Below are 15,298 nucleotides of genomic sequence, written 5' to 3'. Positions count from 1 at the left end.
ACCTTTTAGACAGACTTAGATACTGAGACAACGTATCAATGTCTAGATCACTGCAAAATACAGTATTTACTTGATTTAGTGTGGCTGTTGTTCAATAATCAATGAAGTTACTGTGTATTGCATACAGTTTGGTATGAACTCTACTGTAAACCCTAGATACGCAATAAGGGATGAAGTGCTGAAGTCGCCTTCTCTGCTGTTGACTGTAAAACAGATTTATTTCTGCAACAACTTAGCATTTTATATGATGTTTTCTAAAGTTGGTATTAAAATGCATGAAGAGCCATCTTTCTGAAACCGGTCGGGACTGTCTTTGTCCTGCTGATTATCAGTAAAATAATAATAATCTGGCGTAACGGATTGAATCTCTTTACGTCTTGAGATGTGACTGGCGGTGCCAGTAGTCATCCATGGCTGGGAAGTTGAAAACACCTATGACAGGTTGTACTGCCAGGAAATAGTCAATCTCTTCGGAGCTAATTTTGATCGGATCCCCCTACTCCTGCGCAGAGTACAGATTGGTATGTTCTGATATGTTGATGATCAGGAGGCTCTATTTGGTTGTTACCATCATCACTCAGATTAATGGCAGAGTCTTGAGGATTTTCTGGTATAAGGGCTGGAAAATTCTGTGGCCTTGCACCATAAAATGTTTTAGTGTCCATCTATTATTTGTGAAACAGAAAAGAGAAATCACACTTACAAACCATGTACTCTTATAATGCTAGTAATGTGAATACCAACACGTCTATTTTGTCTAGATAGTTATTTGGTTTTCAAGATATTTATTTGTTTTAAGTTTTTTATTCCATAAAAACTGTACATTTATTATCTTTTTATTATTATTTCGGTATAGCATGATTTCACTATTATAAAGACATATTTATGAAATTAATTCAACATATATATACAATAATGAATGTTCAGAAGTTTTCAATTTCATAGCAAGCAGTCAATTTGTATTACATTAGCTAGTAAATTTGTATTACATTAGCTTAGCCAACCTTTACCATGAAGTGCCAACTCTACCATTTGGTAGAGCAAGTTTTTAGAAAATTATTTGACCCATATCAGACTTTTTTTTTGCATCAAGTTACATAATTCTGTTAAGTAATTCCTCTGGAACTATAATATGTCAAAAAAAATATCCTAACCTTTGAAATTTCCACCAAAAAGACTCTTCATGCCTACAGTGATTTTGACGATTTTAACTTCCTGTAAGGAGGGTATGTGAAAAGGCATGCTGCTTAAAGAAACAGTGACAACTAGTGGATTTTTTTAGCACAGCATACCTACACCGAATGGTAGAGATGGCTTAAACAGGTTGAATTAAGTTCAGTACATTTTTCAGTGAGATACAGTGACTTAAAATGTGGTCTTCCAAATGGTTGAGAGGACATTAAAGGGTTAACACATTCTTCACCTGGTCCACTGGTAGGTAAATGCATTTCTTATAGCTTATGTGTCTGGTACGTCCTTAGTGGCATCCTTCAGAGACACCAGCAACGCAAACCCTTATGCAGGCTCTCACTGAGATATATCTACATATGGTTATAATGATGCAATGGCTTAGCTCACAGTACTTAATATTGTAAGTGATGATGTATATACATGTAAATTAGCTTTTGTGCCAGATGGGATGTACATTACTGTAATATATTTGGTTTCTTTCTGTATATAAAGATATATTTCCCGAGAGGTGTGTGATATCCATATTCAACTGTTTGCAAAAACATTTGCCAATTTGACAAAGGGTTAACCTGGGTGGAATGGATTACTCAAGTGGAAAAAGTGATGTTTATATGCTTCGAGAATCATCTGATGTGCCAGTTTAATTGCTCAGGTAGACCTGTAGGCACGCTTAAAACACTGTTGGAGGGCAAGATCTAACAAGACAGCAGCCACTTCCTTCACACAGGCACACTTTTGACACTCTCAAAATCCAATATCAAGAGGCCAAAATACTTCCTCAACAAGTTTATATTTCCCAAATTAGAAATGATGGGAAAATATCTCCTCAAAATAGACATGGGAAAAGATATTTCCAGAGCATATTTGTCATATCGGTTTATATTTAAAATAACTTTATAATGTTTGAGAAAATGTTCTGGTAGGGTTGTTCACTGAGGAATTGCCATTAAGATCTCATACAAATTCCTCAGTGCTTTGTTGTAACTCGCTCCAGCTTTTCTCTTCAAAGCTAAATCTCTTGCAAAATCTTGATGAAGTCATCTCTGGCAGCAACACCAAAAATAAAGGGCTTCTTTTTACCTGAATCATCATCTGGGGGTCATGTACAGTCATATTCTATACAGTGACTGCAGGATACAAAGCAGAAATTATCTTCCACATTTAGAAGAGCACCCTTGAGCAATTTTTACAAGAAACTGAATCATTCAGAAAATTAACTTGATAACAGAACATTTATATTTGAACTTTGTGGTATTCCTCAGGAGAATCACTATCAGAGACAATCACGGAAAACTGTATATGATCTTTAAAAATACTTCTGTCATTGTTACATTTATCTTTGCTAGTGATGACCTAAACACATGTGGACACTGTAAATGTAGTCTGTCTGTATGTCTTCTGCACATGCAAAAAAAGCAAAGGAAAAGCTGTCCCCAATTTAACAATGCCAAGACCTCAAGAAAGGTAGATCTAATAGTTAAAGCTGATGTTTGATTGGGTTGCTCTTAATTTGTTGTAAGAATCAAGTTAATACTTGGTTTAGTTCGGGGTGAGGTAAAGGTGAAGGGGGAGGAGGAAAGGGATGCAGGCTCCACTGTGTTGGGGTGGAAGGTTTCGCTGGAGCTGAAATGTAATGATGTGGATCATGGACAAACATGGACTCTTATTGGAGTTTGTTTGAGGAGAAGATGCCAGTGTGGAATCTGCCTTGACTCAATGATTAAAGAAGGGGAGACTTAATGCCTTACACAGACTCTGAGGACACTGTGCAGAGCTCGGTGCTGCTATTATGAACTATTAGGTTAACAAGGTCATGCTTTCCTTGCGCAGGTTCCTATATATGGACCATATATGAAGCTGCTGAATTCATACCTTTTCTAGACATCCGGAGGGAGGATTGCTCCTTTGCGTCAAGGGGAGCCATTTGAGGTGGCTCGGGCATCTGATTAGGATGCCTCCTGGGCGCCTTCCTTTGGAGGTAATCTGGGCATGTCCAACGGGAAGGAGATATATATATAGATATATATCTATATATATATACTATATTGCTCTGACAATATAGTTAGCTATTGTGTCATGAACATACAAGTGCATAGCCCAAACGTACTGAACTACATTACACCACAAACAAAGAACATCTGTCGTTTTATATATATATTTATATATATATATATATATATATATATATATATATATATATATATATATATATATATATATATATATATATATATATCTGTATTTCTGTATATATATATTTTATGTTACATCCCAAGGTCTAGGGGTGTCCTGGATGTAACATAAATGTGTGGCCTCCCACTCTTCCCATTCCCAAACAAGGCCAGCACACAGTAAATACAATTTATCAGTTTTTATTATACATCGGAGATGAGCAGTGCCCAAAACAACAACCAAAACACTAAGAAAACCTAAAACTTTCCTAAACCCAAAACCAAAAGGTAAAGAAAAGACAAAGCTCTAAAACTAGGCTTCTAAGTCCAAAAACAGGAGAAAACGGTGCAAACAAAAAAAAGGCTCCTCACTCCTACTCACTGCTAGTAGCTGACACAATATAGCTACGACAAAGGAAATTGCTTCATAGCAAACAAAAATGGCAAAGCCAACAAAACCAGGTTGTCATAAGACAATCAGAAGGACTAAGGTAAACTACTTACAATCTAAGTCGAATATAGTCACAACCGTTCACTATGTACAATGAACACAGATATAACACACAGTACACAGGTTGGGAATGGCAGAGAGAGGGGAAGAGTTCCTGTCAGTGGGGCTTAAGATGGCTGCTGTCATCCAGGTGCCCAATCAGGAGGCTCCAATCAGCTCTACCGGACCAATCCAGTGTGTCCACCTGTTCTCCAGTACCTGCATACACTCACACACACACACACACACACACACACACTCTTATGGAGGAGAACAGCTGACAGTGCCGGGAGAGATAAACAAACAGTTTCAGACAGAAAGTTTCTGATAGTATGATTCACGTACAGTATCTTGTCGGGACGTTATAAATTAGAAATATATAGTTTACTGTGGCAAAATTTATTTAAAGAGCCTGTGGAAAAATGACAGATGTTCTTTGTTTGTGGTGTAATGTAGTTCAGTCCATTTGGGCTATGCACTTGTATGTTCATGACACAATAATTAACTATATTGTCAGAGCAATATAGTTAGTTAGACCATTACATTTTTTTACTTGCTTAATGTTGGAAATTAGTCCTCCTGTTGCACACATTCTAGTTGCTCTACAGGCCCTGTTCAATGTATAAAATGAAAACTGTGGACAAAGCAGCATAGCAAATCCACACTTTTCACAAGTTACACATGTGTGTTTACAGTATGAGAACACACATCTGGGAGCTCAAGACAAACAGTTGCAAAAACAAGTATGATGCCATATGAACAAAGGCTACAGCGTTTTGTCTCACACAATAATTTCCACTTTCATAGAAATCTCATACGATAATAAACTTACAATATATTAAGTTTTATAAATGATACTTTAGTTAAACAATATAGCATAAAAAGTACATGAAAACACAAAACATAAAGGATGCTGTCTTAGCTTATACCTATACCAAGTTTTTATTTTTAGTCCAATACACCAGTCCTGCATTAAATCCTCCCTTCATGAAGGTTATATTGTTGGGTTTTTCAGATCATTTGGAGGTGCTGTTGAACCGTATTGCATTATATAGAGACAACCCCAAATGAGATGGACAGTTCAATAGCACCACAAACTGCAGCCTCTAAATGATCATATGGTTGAACCGGCATCTCTCTAACAGTTTCAACAAAAACATTTATCGCAAGACTGGTGTATTGGACTACATTACTTTTAGCTAGGTGCACCTAATAAACTGGCAACTGAGTGTATATAAAATGTGCGACAATACCCATGTGTTTATATACAAAGCATAACATTGTCCAATGGCATTCATGGCCCGGCTTTGCTCAAGAGCATCTTGAATATAGTAGCAGAGGGAGGAATAAGTGTTACTAACAAGACAACAAATGTTTCATTTTATTTTTTAAATGTACATCCATGTTAGAGTAATATAACCATGTAATTGAGTGGGACACAAATTGTCCAGATAAAGCATTCAATGAAATCATAGACCATAGCTTCATACAAGTCTATTTGGCATTGTAGTCTTCTGTTATATGTTTGTAATGTAGGTGATATCCATATATGTATTTGCTTCAAATGTGTGTAAGGAGTTAACAAAGCACAGATAGAAATCCCATATGAGACTGTGCAACAATTTTAGACCACAAACAGAACGGTGAATGACAGTAGCAAGCAAGCAATATACTTTGCCATCTCATGGGTGAGTTGAGGTGATGTGATGACTGTGTATACCTGCTCTATTTATTCAGGTCAACTGCATCCCTGTATGTTTACACTGAACACAAAACTATGACAGCAATATGAACCTATACACACAGTCCGCCCCCCCCCCCCCCCCCCCCCCCCCCCCCCTTACCTACCTACACAGACATACAATATCAAATACTGACATGATGTGCGTGCTTCTCTGACCTAACACAGCCCGTCCCCATGTCACTGCAGCAGGTTTTACTCACAACATGCTTGTCTTTGCACAATCCACTGGGGTGACTTATGAATCTTTTATCAAAACTGGCCTAATTGCTTAACCATCCATTTTCCCAGTCTAGTGGCGAATGGTGGGAGGGAGACTGTGCATGCCATAACTGTCATAAAAACAACAGGCAAAGACGCCAGTGTCAGTCCACCTCTGACAAGTCTGCCTCTCTCACTGTGTCCCTGTCTACTTTTATATGGACTTTATTTATCCAAGGGAGTCCCATTGTGAGCAAGAGTTTCTTTAATGAGGGAGACTACATACTGAGCAATAATTCTATGAATATGGTCATTTGTAGACAACTAGGGAGAAGGGGAGCATTTTTTCCCTTGTATGTGTGTGGGTGGGGGTTAACTGATATGAATACAAATCAGCAATTACCAGACATAATAATCATGCCAACATCTGGCCATTGTTTTGTGCAAATTCGTGGGCGAACATGTGTAGTTTGTGTGAATGCACTCATCTCTTTCAGTGTGTCTTTCCCACTATGCAAAGACACACTGCAACAGCATGAAGCCAATATTCCCCTTTCCATTAGCTTATTTTCTTAAGTGTTTACTCTGCATAGAAAACAAGCAGCAGTATACAGCTTCCTGTCCTCACCCTATCTGCACTGGACAAAAAAACAACAACTTTCCCTTCTGTTCTCACTCCCACTCTCTGCTTTGTTTCACAGCAGAGGAAGCTTCTGCTAGAGGGTCAGAGCTGAACAGTAGTTTGAGAAAAAGTAAAAGAGCGGATGGACAAGAGCCTGTGGGGAGTTTTTGACTCCCAAACCATCTCCCTAGATCCTGGGAGCTGACTAGCCAGTCCCAGGAAACTCCCTGCTATTCCTACTCTGTGGACTAAACAGCTGTAGATTCTCACTTTTCACTGGCTGTGGTCATTTGAACTCAACTCCAACCAAGAAGAAAAAAACAAAACATTATTTCTACATGCAGGGACTAAAAAGTCTGTTTCTGGTATTATATGGTAATGTCACCTAATTCAGTTCTGTATTCATTAATTTACACTAAAAAGCATGGCAAGAAATTAACTTGGTCCCTTATATTATTATTATGTTTTAATAAATGCACCTTTAAATATTAAATGCTGGCTTTATCAACTTCTATTGTCTGGTTGAAAAAAAATACTGGAAGGGCACTCTTCCTGCTCACAGCTGGAGTTCAACTGGAATCCGTATTGTAAACGTTTTCCTTGAATAAGTCAATATCAGGGACTGTGTGTGCGCCTGTGCGCATAATTACAGATGCGCCATTCCTCCTAAACTGTTATTAGAAAAGGGAATGGGAATGACTCCAGGCTACAACCACCGCTTGCGGTTACGTAACATGCTCTTCTCGTATCCTGTCTTATCCCGGAGACAGCTGAATACTCCCCGGCCCTACACCGCCTATTGTGTGAAGAAATGTTGCTCCTTATAGCCCCGAGACGAGTTTGTTATTTTTTCCAAATGGCATTTTTTTTCTCCTTTCAATTGGGAAAAATCGACTCTGTGTCTTCATGTCTTTGTCTTGGTTGGCTCTGCTTGGTGTTGTTGGTGGTGGTGCGCGTGCTGTTCTCTGAGTGTCCGTGTGAGGGCGCAGTGAGCCTTACTTCGTCTTTCATCCAGGGATGCCGGTGGCCCTCAGAAAAAAGAGAAAATGATATTCAGAGCTCTACAGTAGACAAGAGAGGAGCAGTATAGCGTGTAGGAATATATCTCTACATCCTGAAGTAAATTCATAAAAAGTGATGCTTATAATATATGATTATAAATTCCATACATATATCATTATTTCACCACTAGAATTCCCTACATTTTAACTAATTAAGCCCTCTTTGTGTTTTTATTTCAAACAAAAATCTATCATTTCAAAATACTTCCATTCAACATGTTTTTATGAATGTGCAACAAATAAATGTTATTTGAGGAATTTGTGTGTTTGTGTGCAGGGTTGATGATTTAAAAAACACTGCCCTTCACATCACAGCCCCCGGGGTCAGCAGCAGCATCCAGGCTGCTGCAATGCCCTTGAGCAACCCGAGCGAGATCAAATTCCTAACGGCCCCTGTTTCTTAGCTGATACTGGGTCTGACATCCCAGTGGAGAGATGGGGAGAGAGAAAATACATTTTGCCTGAAGCTGTCAAAAATATATATATTCTGTCTTCCTTCATTTCTTACTATTTATGTTTTTCAGTTGCCTCCTTGCTTTCGTCCTTTCCTTCACGCCCTTTCTCGGCACCTTGTTTTTTTTTTCTTGCTTGCATTCTTGCTGCAATGTTTAGGCTATTTTCTCGATTCACCTTGAAAGAAAGCTCCCAGCCAGCCAGTCTCCCGCGCCGCAACAAACCCAAAGCCCGACTGTACCCCCCCCCCCCCCCCCCCCCCCCCCAAGCCATGGAGGGAGGAGTTATCTCCGACAGAAGTGAGTCTATAACACTCTGCAGCCAGCCACAATGTGTGTCAGAGGACTGTCTGAGCTCCCAAAGTAGATGACTGCTCCAAATCTGGTGTCTGTATTACTGACTGCGAGATACGAGAAAAATTGGTTCGCACATTATCATCCCGAGTCAGGACAAGGTGAGCATCTCCTCATTTCAGCAGTTAATTTTAGAAGCGCGTTATTATTTCCCCATATTTTTCACACAAAACATAGCCTCTGTCAGACTGGACTGTTGTCATAACGTGTGTTTTTCTGTAAACATGCTTTTTTTTGTGTGTGTGTGTGTGTCCTAATCACATTTTCTGGCGGGTTTAGTGAGTGGTGAGCCAGCGACTAGTGAGGCAATGCGTCGTTTTGCACAGTTTGTGCGTCACGGTCACATTTACGCACATTCTCCTGAGAGATTTGTGTGGTTTTTAAACCCCACAGAGGAGTGAGTGTGGAATTTAGTGGAGCAGACTGTGTGTCTGTGTGTGGGCTTTGACTCGGGCTCTTTCTGCAGAGTAGTTTTCAGGTGTGACAGAGGAGAGAGGGAATGGGGAGAGACGCTCTTTCCTTTTGGAGACTAAAGTCTACTTTGTTCCTTTGCAGGTTTTTCGATTGTGGGATAGAATGCCGGCGATCAGTAAAAACTCCGATTTGGAGTTTGACTCCTTACAACCGTGTTTCTACCCGGATGAGGACGACTTCTACTTCTGTGGTCCCGACTCTGCGCCACCGGGGGAGGACATCTGGAAGAAATTCGAGTTGTTGCCCACTCCTCCCCTCTCCCCAAGCCGAGCCGCGCTACCGGGGGAGCCGGCAACTGCCTCCCCGGAAGCAGACCCTCTGGGCTTCGGCTTAGGGGACCCACTGGACTGGGCTTCTGAGCTTCTGCTCCTGCCCGAGGACGATATCTGGGGGGCGTCCGACGACGGTGACCTGTTCGGCTCCGCTTTGGATTCTAATCCCAATAGCATCATTATCCAGGACTGTATGTGGAGTGGCTTCTCCGCCAGGGAAAAGCTGGAGCGGGTGGTCACGGAGAAACTCGGCAAGGCTATTTCCACTGCCACAGGAGGCAGGAACGTGTGCGTCAAGCCACCGGAGGCGGTGAGCCGCAGCTCGGTGTCAGAGTGTGTGGACCCCACGGTAGTCTTCCCTTTCCCGGTCCACAAGAAGAACGGCAGCAGGGACTCATCCGGGACCGTTAACACATCCACAACCCACGTGAGCGCTCCCAGTGACTCCGGTAAGAATGTGAAGATGCCCTGAAACCTTTGTTTACGTTTTTTTTAAAGAAATTTTGGTGCCAAGAACACATCCAACACTACAATATCCCTTCTTATTAGTGGTAGTAATATTAGTATAATTATTATTACTGGACTGACTGGAGCTTGTTCATATGACTGGCCCAGAATCGGATTACCTCGTTACATTCCACGCACACTCTCTCTCTCTTTCTCTCTCTCTCACACACACACACGCACACTGGAGTAGTGACACAGTGGACGGGGTTTATGTAATCAGCCGGCTGTTCATCCGGCAGATGGCAGTAAAATGGGGAATTGTGTGCCTTCCTGAACTCAGTTGGCACCCGAGCCAAACAAAAAGACACCACACTCACTGACTGCAGCCGGAGCGGGTGCGGGGAAGATGAAAAGGTGTTCAATAATGTGATGAACTGATAAAGTGTCAGGTTCATGTTATCGTGACTGCTTTCATTACGCGTGGATTATGGGACAATTTGCGCACAGTGGGTGAGAAATTGGCACTTCTTTTAGCCAATCTGTACAAACAGACGCCTTGAGTTCAGCTGATAACCAAAATTAGCCCCATGAATAAGAACATGGGTTACACTATGATAGCATGGGGGAATGATAGGCCACCACAACCAAACCACACACTCAGGAATACAGACTGATACACTCCTGTTTTATGATTATTTTGAAAAGAGTTGTGTTTAGACTGGGAAATGAGTGATGTGTGTATTTAATCGCCCTACGACTTCATCCCCCATCTATTACTGCCATGAGTTCCCTAAACAAACACTCAGGAGCCCTTATCAGCGTGTTTTCGCTGTGAAACAGTAGTACAAAGGCCTCCAGCTTGGCACAGAGGGTAGACTCAGCCAGCCTAGCCAAACACCTCCTCCACCGCGAAGAAAAGAGGACGGAGGAGGGCCTGGCTGCTTCTTTTAGGGGGGGTTACAGCTTTGAGCAAGCGCTCCATCTCGACAGCTGTCTCCCTGGCGCCGGTCCAGCTCCGAGGCTTAAAAGGGTGGTGATCCGATCGCTTGCCGCCCCACCACCCTGCGCACAGTACCGCCCCAGTGCGCTTCCGTCGCTCGCAGCGTTAAGACGCGCCCTTCTTTGTGTTGCACGCGTTATTTCTCATTAAAGAGACACAGACTTTAAAGGCTACAATGGGACCCAGACTTCAAAAACCCAGCTGTACAGCTGTAAGACAGTGGCAGAAAAAATGTGTCAGGGAGAAACGTTGATTGGGTTCCTAGAAAGAACACTACTTAATATTTTAGCTCTCCAAACAGAAATGTTGAGCTCATTCTTCTATTTATAGTCTTTCCAGTTCCAATAAAAGAGCTGTTCCCTTTTGAGAGTGAAACACCAAACAGCTAAATCCCAGCTTCACATGTGGCAAAGCCAGCCACGCCCCCTCATCCACCCAGCTGTGCCCAGCTTTGTTTTGATGGCAGCACCAGAGTGTGTGTGTGTGTGTGTGTGTGTGTGTGTGTGTGTGTTCAGTGTGTGTGTGTTTGTGTGGAGACAGCTCCTGGTGGTGGTGTCTGAAGTGGGTTACTGTAAGCTGTAAAATGCCACACTCTTCAGATGCTCCTGAGCTGATAATGAGAGCCATTATCACAAAGGCATTTTAACTGGGCCTCACACTCTCTGCCTCATGATTGGCCACTTCCTCTCATCTTCAAAGGCGCCAGTCCCTGATAAGTGTCAGCTGTTCAGCTCAATTTTAGCACAGGTATTAAGATGAGGAGCTCAGCTGGAAAAGAAGCAAGATTTTTTACTTTATCAAAGGTCAAAGTTAAAGTGACTTTAACTTTAATGCCTCTGATACTAAAGTGAGGTTCTTAATGCCTCGCACACTGTCAGCGCGACCGGAGCTGATAGACTGAAGGCATCAGACTAAAACTGTCTTGTCTCACCGGAGTAGATTAGGAAAAGTTTTGAAGGAGGGATAGAGACTGAAAGGCAGAAATTCTGCCTGTCTGTTCAGCACTGAGAACATGTCAACGCCTGCAGGGTAGATTAGTTGAGGAGTGAGTGACACTAAGCATTAAGAGGTTTCTGCTTATGCAAACAGCATACATAGAATACTTGGTGTGTCAGCGCGATTAAGTCACATTCTCATATTCTGTTTTCTTTTCCCAGAAGAGGAAGATGACGACGAAGAAGAGGAGGAAGAAGATGAAGACGAAGATGAAGACGATGAGGAGGAGGAGGAGGAGGAGGAGATTGATGTGGTTACAGTAGAGAAGAGGCGCTCCACAGTAAACAAAGCATCACCCATGGCGACGGGCACCGTCACCATCTCTGTGCATCCCAAGAGTCAAGACACAAGAGGGAGCGTCTCAGGGTCCGGCGTGGTGAGTAGGCTCGTCAGCCGAGCTCCTCAGGAGCTGATCCTGAAGAGGAGCTCGGTCCACCAGCAGCAACACAACTACGCAGCGCCCTCGCCGTACGCTTCAGATGATGACCCTGCCCCACCTCCAAAGAAGCAGAAGACATCAGATGCCCCTCGACCTCCAACTAGAACCATCTCGTCATCCTCCTCATCTTCCTCCACATCCTGCAGCTCATTCACCAGCACATCAGGGGCCCGCAGCAAGCGCAGCGCCAGCGGGGACAGCAGCCCACGCGGCAGCTCCGACTCAGAGGACAGCGAGCGGCGGCGTAACCACAACATCCTGGAGCGCCAGCGCCGCAACGACCTGCGCTCCAGCTTCCTGACGCTGCGCGACCACGTGCCAGAGCTGGCACACAACGAAAAGGCGGCTAAGGTGCTGATCCTGAAGAAGGCCACTGAATATGTGAGCTCGCTGGAGACAGAGGAGATGAGGCTCCATCAGGAGAAAGACAGGCTCCAGGCCCGCAGGCAGCAGCTGATGCGCAGGCTGGAGCAGGCCAGGACTCGCTAACAGACAACCACTACAACACAGAAACACTCACACATACCCTGGATGACCCCCCCGCCTCAACTCGGTCTGTCTGAAACAATTAAATGTGCACACACAAACAGATAGGTCTATACACTTAAGCACAGACACATAGGCCTGCACATCTGTTGTATAAGTGCACACACAAACACAACATCTCAGAGGATGTTTATCTTCAGATGCCGACACATACACATATACACACCTGGAGGAGAGGGGGGGGCTGGGGTTGCTGGAGGGATGCTTGGACTTTCACTGCCGCCACTTTTTTTGCACATTTGTTGACGTTAAGAATGTTTAGGGTTTACTTTTTCAATCCAGTCACATCAAGGAAAGATAAAAAGAGAAAAGAATGAGGAAGGACAGAGGACACCTTGTTTTGGTCTTCTCTTCCTCCGGTTTTTATATCATTTCTATTTGTATCTTGTTGTTTTTGTACTCACTGTGACACCAGCCTGGAATCAGGTGATTCCCACAGGGACAGGTGTCAGAGGGCACTTTGCTTGGAGAGTTCACGTACATGAAGCAGTGCACACTTACTTTGCCTTCACCACTGCAAAACTGAAGAGACTATGACGACTGAGGTGTTAAGGGTCACATAAACAATGCCACTACAGGTTCTCTTCCTCTCACTTCTCTCTCACACTGGTGCTCCAACCAAGTCAGTGGATGTATAAATGTGCACCTTGCTAGCCGACACTTTTGTATATAACAATAGTGTACAGACAAAATACACTCAATCTGCCTTGTTTTGTACAAACGTTTGTCCTTGTTTTTTTATACATGTCAGGAAGCTGCCAATAACTAGACTGGAAGTTTAAATACCTTTAAAAGTACTGTAAGGCCTCGATTTTTGAGAGTCATTTGTAATATAACAATATATTGTTTTTTTTCTTCTTTTTCTTTGTATTGTATCATATTACTAATTCTACATACCTTTATGCTTTTAGTGTGAACCTGATACATACTAAATTTAATACTTATATTTTCGTATGAAAATGAGTTCTCAGTAGATATCACTTTATCTTGTCATTTTTCCCCTCTCCTATCTCAAATAATTCTTTTGTACAGCAAATGTGTTCTATCCTCATGTACCTGGCCTTTTTTCTTTCTTCCTCTTTTCTTTATATTTGTAACTATCGGGTGCATAGAACTGGGTAAACGGATATAAGATGTTTGTTTTTTTCACTTTTAAAATGTACATTTAGTGCTGCAACTGATAGCACTTTGAAATACCTCATTTTGAAAAATAAATAGACATCGTAAAATCCTCACTTTTGCCCTTTTTGAATCTTTTGTCACTGAAACTGTGAGCATCACCCTAAACCCCTTCTCCCTTTCATACCTGTGTCTTTCTCTTTTGATTTTCCTATTTGCCTCTGAATTTCCACATTTATTTTGCAGCTCTCAAAGACTCATCCTGACAAAGAAATAAAGAGTGTGTCTTCTGAATCCTCTCTGTCTCAGCACCCTGCGGCTACCTCCCCCCTCTGTAGCCTCTTACACCCACCCACGCACACACACCTACACACACACACACACACACTCTTCAAGTGCACCGGAGCACACCATCCACACATGCACACACTCACACACACTCTCCTCTCTCTGTATCCCTCTCTAACCAACGCAGACCTTCCTAGTACATTGTTCCAGCTGTTGCCATGGAAACTGGAGCAGCTGCTGAGTGGCAGACACCGAGAGCGAGTCTTTTATTTGTCTGTTAGCAGTCTGTGTATTTCTGCCTGCATGTGTGTGCGTATGAATGCAAATGGCTGTACGCGAGTCTACCTTTTGTCCAGGTCTGTGTGTGGCCCGGGCGCCTGATATCTCTGGCAGTGTGCGCAGCCTGCCACAATGCCAGGACAAGGCTGGATACTGTTTACCAACATCAGCCACATGGCTCTGGCCTCCTCCTCCTCCTCTAAACCTACTCCTCCTTCTCCTCCTCCTCTTTCTCCCCTCTTTCCTCCTTCCCTCTGTGCCTCCAATGCCGGGCCTTTGCCCAAATATGTGCCACTCCGGAGCCTGGCCAGGCGTTCTCTGGAGATGGTTGAAAGAGAAATCTGTTGCCACGGTCCGAGTAACCATTCAGCACGACAGTATGTTCACAGAGGGAAAGAAAAAGAGACTTGCCGAGAAGGGAATTAACAGGACATAAAAACACACATTGATGATGACTTTGATTAATCCTTTTTACCTAAGAAAGCAATGTCCGCATCGCACAATATGACAGCGTGACCCTTATTTCTTTAGTAAAAAAACAATATATTACTTAGTGGACTATTGCAGTACTACAGGATGAATTAAATACTCCAATCTTTAATTTTTCAGTGCACATCGAACTACCTAAGACCCCATTGATCCAAAGGAGCCGGACCAAAATGATTCAGAGGTATGTGCTCTATGTAATAGACAGAGCTATATGAAGACTAATGACTTTGTTTTGGAGTTGAGACAGCACACGACTGAGCCTCTCGGTGGGGGAGTGGAACTGGTGGATTACGTAACAGGAGTCTGGTAGGTCTGGTGTCTTTGTGCGCACTTACTGTACATGTGTTTGTATGGGACAGGAGTCTAGCGTGCACGTGCTTGTCCCCTCATGGGACTTACCCTTACCATCTGCCTAATGGCTAATTCTGCTTGATTATAGGACGAAAACAAGTTCATGGACAATAACATCCCCCAGAAAAAAAATGTAAAGAAAAACAATATATTGCAGTCAACAGAGACAGTTTGCTTCAGATGGGAAGATTAAGTGTGACATTTAATAAGAAATTGAACACAGACACGTGTACAGAATTGCTAAACACACATCGTATCAGTGTCCAGTGCCGCATTTCCAACCCACACAGTGGGTTTCCCTGTTTTTAAAAAAAA

General features: G+C 42.7%; 1 protein-coding gene across 1 annotated transcript; it reads left to right on the top strand.

The window, feature by feature from the left end:
* Positions 1-8,298: 8,298 nt before the first annotated feature.
* On the top strand, positions 8,299-13,692 carry mycn (MYCN proto-oncogene, bHLH transcription factor). Its single transcript, XM_046059859.1, has 3 exons — positions 8,299-8,384; positions 8,839-9,478; positions 11,634-13,692. The coding sequence occupies exons 2-3, from the start codon at positions 8,860-8,862 to the stop codon at positions 12,398-12,400; spliced, it is 1,386 nt and encodes a 461-aa protein (XP_045915815.1). The 5' UTR covers positions 8,299-8,384; positions 8,839-8,859; the 3' UTR covers positions 12,401-13,692.
* Positions 13,693-15,298: the final 1,606 nt, after the last annotated feature.

The sequence above is a fragment of the Micropterus dolomieu genome, linkage group LG10 (assembly GCF_021292245.1).
Source record: "Micropterus dolomieu isolate WLL.071019.BEF.003 ecotype Adirondacks linkage group LG10, ASM2129224v1, whole genome shotgun sequence".
Taxonomy (NCBI): Eukaryota; Metazoa; Chordata; class Actinopteri; order Centrarchiformes; family Centrarchidae; genus Micropterus; species Micropterus dolomieu.
The sequence above is the reverse complement of the archived record's forward strand: the minus strand, read 5'-3'. Positions and strand labels throughout refer to the sequence as shown.

Excerpts from the sequence above, each read along its gene's own strand:
- mycn (XM_046059859.1), top strand. The coding sequence starts at position 8,860 with ATGCCGGCGATCAGTAAAAACTCCGATTTGGAGTTTGACTCCTTACAA. Across the intron at positions 9,479-11,633 it reads GAGCGCTCCCAGTGACTCCG|AAGAGGAAGATGACGACGAA; the intron begins GTAAGAATGTGA and ends TTCTTTTCCCAG.